The sequence below is a fragment of the Sinocyclocheilus grahami genome, unplaced genomic scaffold (genome assembly GCF_001515645.1).
Source record: "Sinocyclocheilus grahami isolate Dianchi unplaced genomic scaffold, SAMN03320097.WGS_v1.1 scaffold443.1, whole genome shotgun sequence".
NCBI lineage: Eukaryota > Metazoa > Chordata > Actinopteri > Cypriniformes > Cyprinidae > Sinocyclocheilus > Sinocyclocheilus grahami.
The window spans coordinates 486,855-489,636 of NW_015505622.1; the positions used below are offsets into that span (position 1 = coordinate 486,855).

Here is a 2,782-nt window from a genome sequence, read left to right on the forward strand (position 1 = left end):
AAGCTCTGCTTTGAAATCACAGGAATAAATTATATTTTCAAATAGAAAACAGTTATTTTAAATAGTAAAATTATTTCAAAATGTTACTGTTTTTGCTGTATTTTGGATCAAATAAATGCAGGCTTGGTGAGCAGAAGATAATTCTTTAAAAAACATTAAAAATCTTACTGTTCAAAATCTTCTGACTGGTATGTTAGCCTATAGTTTGAAGTAAAAAATATTAATAAGGAGAGTCTGAGATTTATTTGGCAGTGATTTCACATTTCTTGTTTGTATGAAGGCTAAATACCAATAAAAGGTGAACATTTATTTGTGCCATTTTTTTTCCTAAAATATTATATAGTTTTATAGGAGTAGGTTTCATAGAGTTGGCAAATTATTTTTTCATACGTTTGTAGGTACAGACATCTGTTGTGGCCGTTCTTGGCCGTTTTTATGAGGCTTTTTTAATAGTGTTCATATCGATATCGGAATTATATCGTATCGACCGAAATTAAGAAATATATCGTGATATAAATTTTGGCCATATCGTCCAGCCCTAATATCAACCCACAACTACATGCATAATTAAAGTCAGCCTGGCAATGCTAGCAAATGTGCTTTGAAAACATACGATCCAAGAAACTGACCTGCGCCAAGGTGGCTATCTGCTGAGTGTCTGTCTCTGAGACTGCAGTGTTGCCCTGCTGGACATCTGCTCCTGCCTCCATGGTCATTAAGATTGCCTGGAGATTTCATTGAAAAATCTTTTACTTTGGCAGATATACAAGATACTATAAATATACTATGAACATACAAAGTAGGCCACCAATACCAATGTCTCCTGACAAGGGAAATGGTATCTGAACCGGTGTGACCACAAAAACACCCTGCCCACAAATTGGGTTTGCCATAGTTTCATTTTGAGTATTCAACTGTGTAGCCTGAAGGGTTGTCCTATAAAGCATTTATGTATTTATAGGCATTACATTTTAACTTAAGAAATTAATAATTAATTAAATAAAATATTCATGTATATAATAAATAATACAATGCAATATATGATATAACATTTTTTGACATTATTAGAGGAGTGAAATGTTTGCATTTATAGTCTAAATGTATTTACACGACAAGAATAGCCTATATATGGCATTGCAAAATTAATGTGAAAAATACTGATTAAAATATGAATAGCATCAAAAGTAGCCACATGCGCTAACACATGTACGAGCTATGCTTGATTTCTATTAACGAAATTCATTTTAATGGACCTATGTCTGTTTTGTAATGAGTAATAATGTTAGAACTGACATATTAAGCATCGTGCTCAAACCATGGTGACTCCATTTTGCCGCCTTTTTTACTTCCGTATACAGCTGTCAGTCAGATTTGAGCTTTGGTTTTTATTTTTAGGATTTATGGACGTAGTTCAAACAAAACACACATACACAAACAGGATGCCATCAAAATTACTTATTTTTTTATTTTTAAATGCCTATTTATGGCTATTTTAGGTCAAGCAAAACAATGAACACAAGTGCTTGCATTTTCAGGCGTGTTTCGACTTGTAAAATAGCGTTCCAGTTTAAATGAAGCATGTCTGTTTTAGGGTGTACTTTGAAGAAAATAATACTCAAGAGCAATGCATTTCTCTTTGATTTTTTACCAATTAAAACCACAATGGATTACAGTGGTACAGAAAACCTCTGCATGGGCGAGAATGTAGTAAAGATCTTTAATGTAACGGAGAGCTTCGACTGCTCCATAAAGCAGTGCTGGAGCCAAGAAAAAAAATCATTTCATGAGCTGTATTTCCATCAAAGGGTGCCGTGGACGGGCGATCGCATTCATAACACTAGTACGCATCTCCTATCCTTTCCATAAACGCATGTAAGTTGCTTTGCAGAACCGTCGCGCTTTCCTCACTCGACTGCCTGACTGACTCATTGTCTGCAAGCAAGTCGGAGCTGTTGAGAAACATGCCCACCGCCGCCATGATCTCTTTGTTACAGACGGATCGAGCATTGCAACATGTCCACTACAACGGCACGTGTATTATCTCTTTCCCCCACGAATGCGTCTCTTCTTACCCGACACAGACTCGCCTCGTCACTCCCAGGCCTCCGCAGCTCCACTTTTATTTAGTCCGACGCGTAAGAGACCGCGTCAGGCTACACCTCCGTCGCGTCACCGAGGACAACAACACACAGAGAACGAGGGGGACGAGATACAGCCCTAATTCACGATCGACAGGATCCGAGGTGTGTGCGGAACATGCCGAACTGCGCACGAAGATGTACGAACAGTTGCCGAGCGAAGACGGATTCACACGAGCTCTCTCTCGCTCCACGTCTGAGCATGCGTCAAATCTCTGCGCTGTGATTGGCTGCCTTTCGTCGTAATACATATGAATACATCTGTTCAAATGTACTAGAGCAGGAGTTTTAAATCTTTTAAATGCAACGGACCCCCAAATATGATCATCCTCATGGGAGGGGCCCCCATTCTACAAGTTAAAATGCAGCTATAAATTGTCATGTACAATATTAAAATATGTCAAATGTTATTTTGAAAATATTTAGTTTATATTAAAACACATACTAAATATTTTTCTACTCACTATAATACTGCACTATTATAAACATAATACAAAGTATTATTACTTTATCTATGTATTTATTTATTTTATTCAAACAAATCCAATTTTAACGTAATCAGTTAATAAATAAATAAATTAGACATGCGTATAACAAATAATACAAGGCAAGGCAAGTTTATTTATATAGCACATTTCATACAC

The 2,782-nt window shown here is 36.5% G+C and overlaps 1 protein-coding gene across 1 annotated transcript in view; it reads right to left on the reverse strand.

Annotated features, from left to right (window-relative positions):
• Window positions 1-2,274, reverse strand: part of LOC107552236 (cyclic AMP-responsive element-binding protein 1-like) — a 15,798-nt gene extending 13,524 nt beyond the window's left edge. The window contains exons 1-2 of the mRNA XM_016234086.1: window positions 2,073-2,274; window positions 630-725 (exon numbers count right to left, since the gene is read on the reverse strand). Of these exons, the coding sequence (XP_016089572.1) occupies window positions 630-716 (87 nt within the window). The 5' untranslated portion in view covers window positions 717-725; window positions 2,073-2,274. The remainder of the gene's footprint in view (window positions 1-629; window positions 726-2,072) is intronic.
• Between the last annotated feature and the right edge of the window lie 508 nt (window positions 2,275-2,782).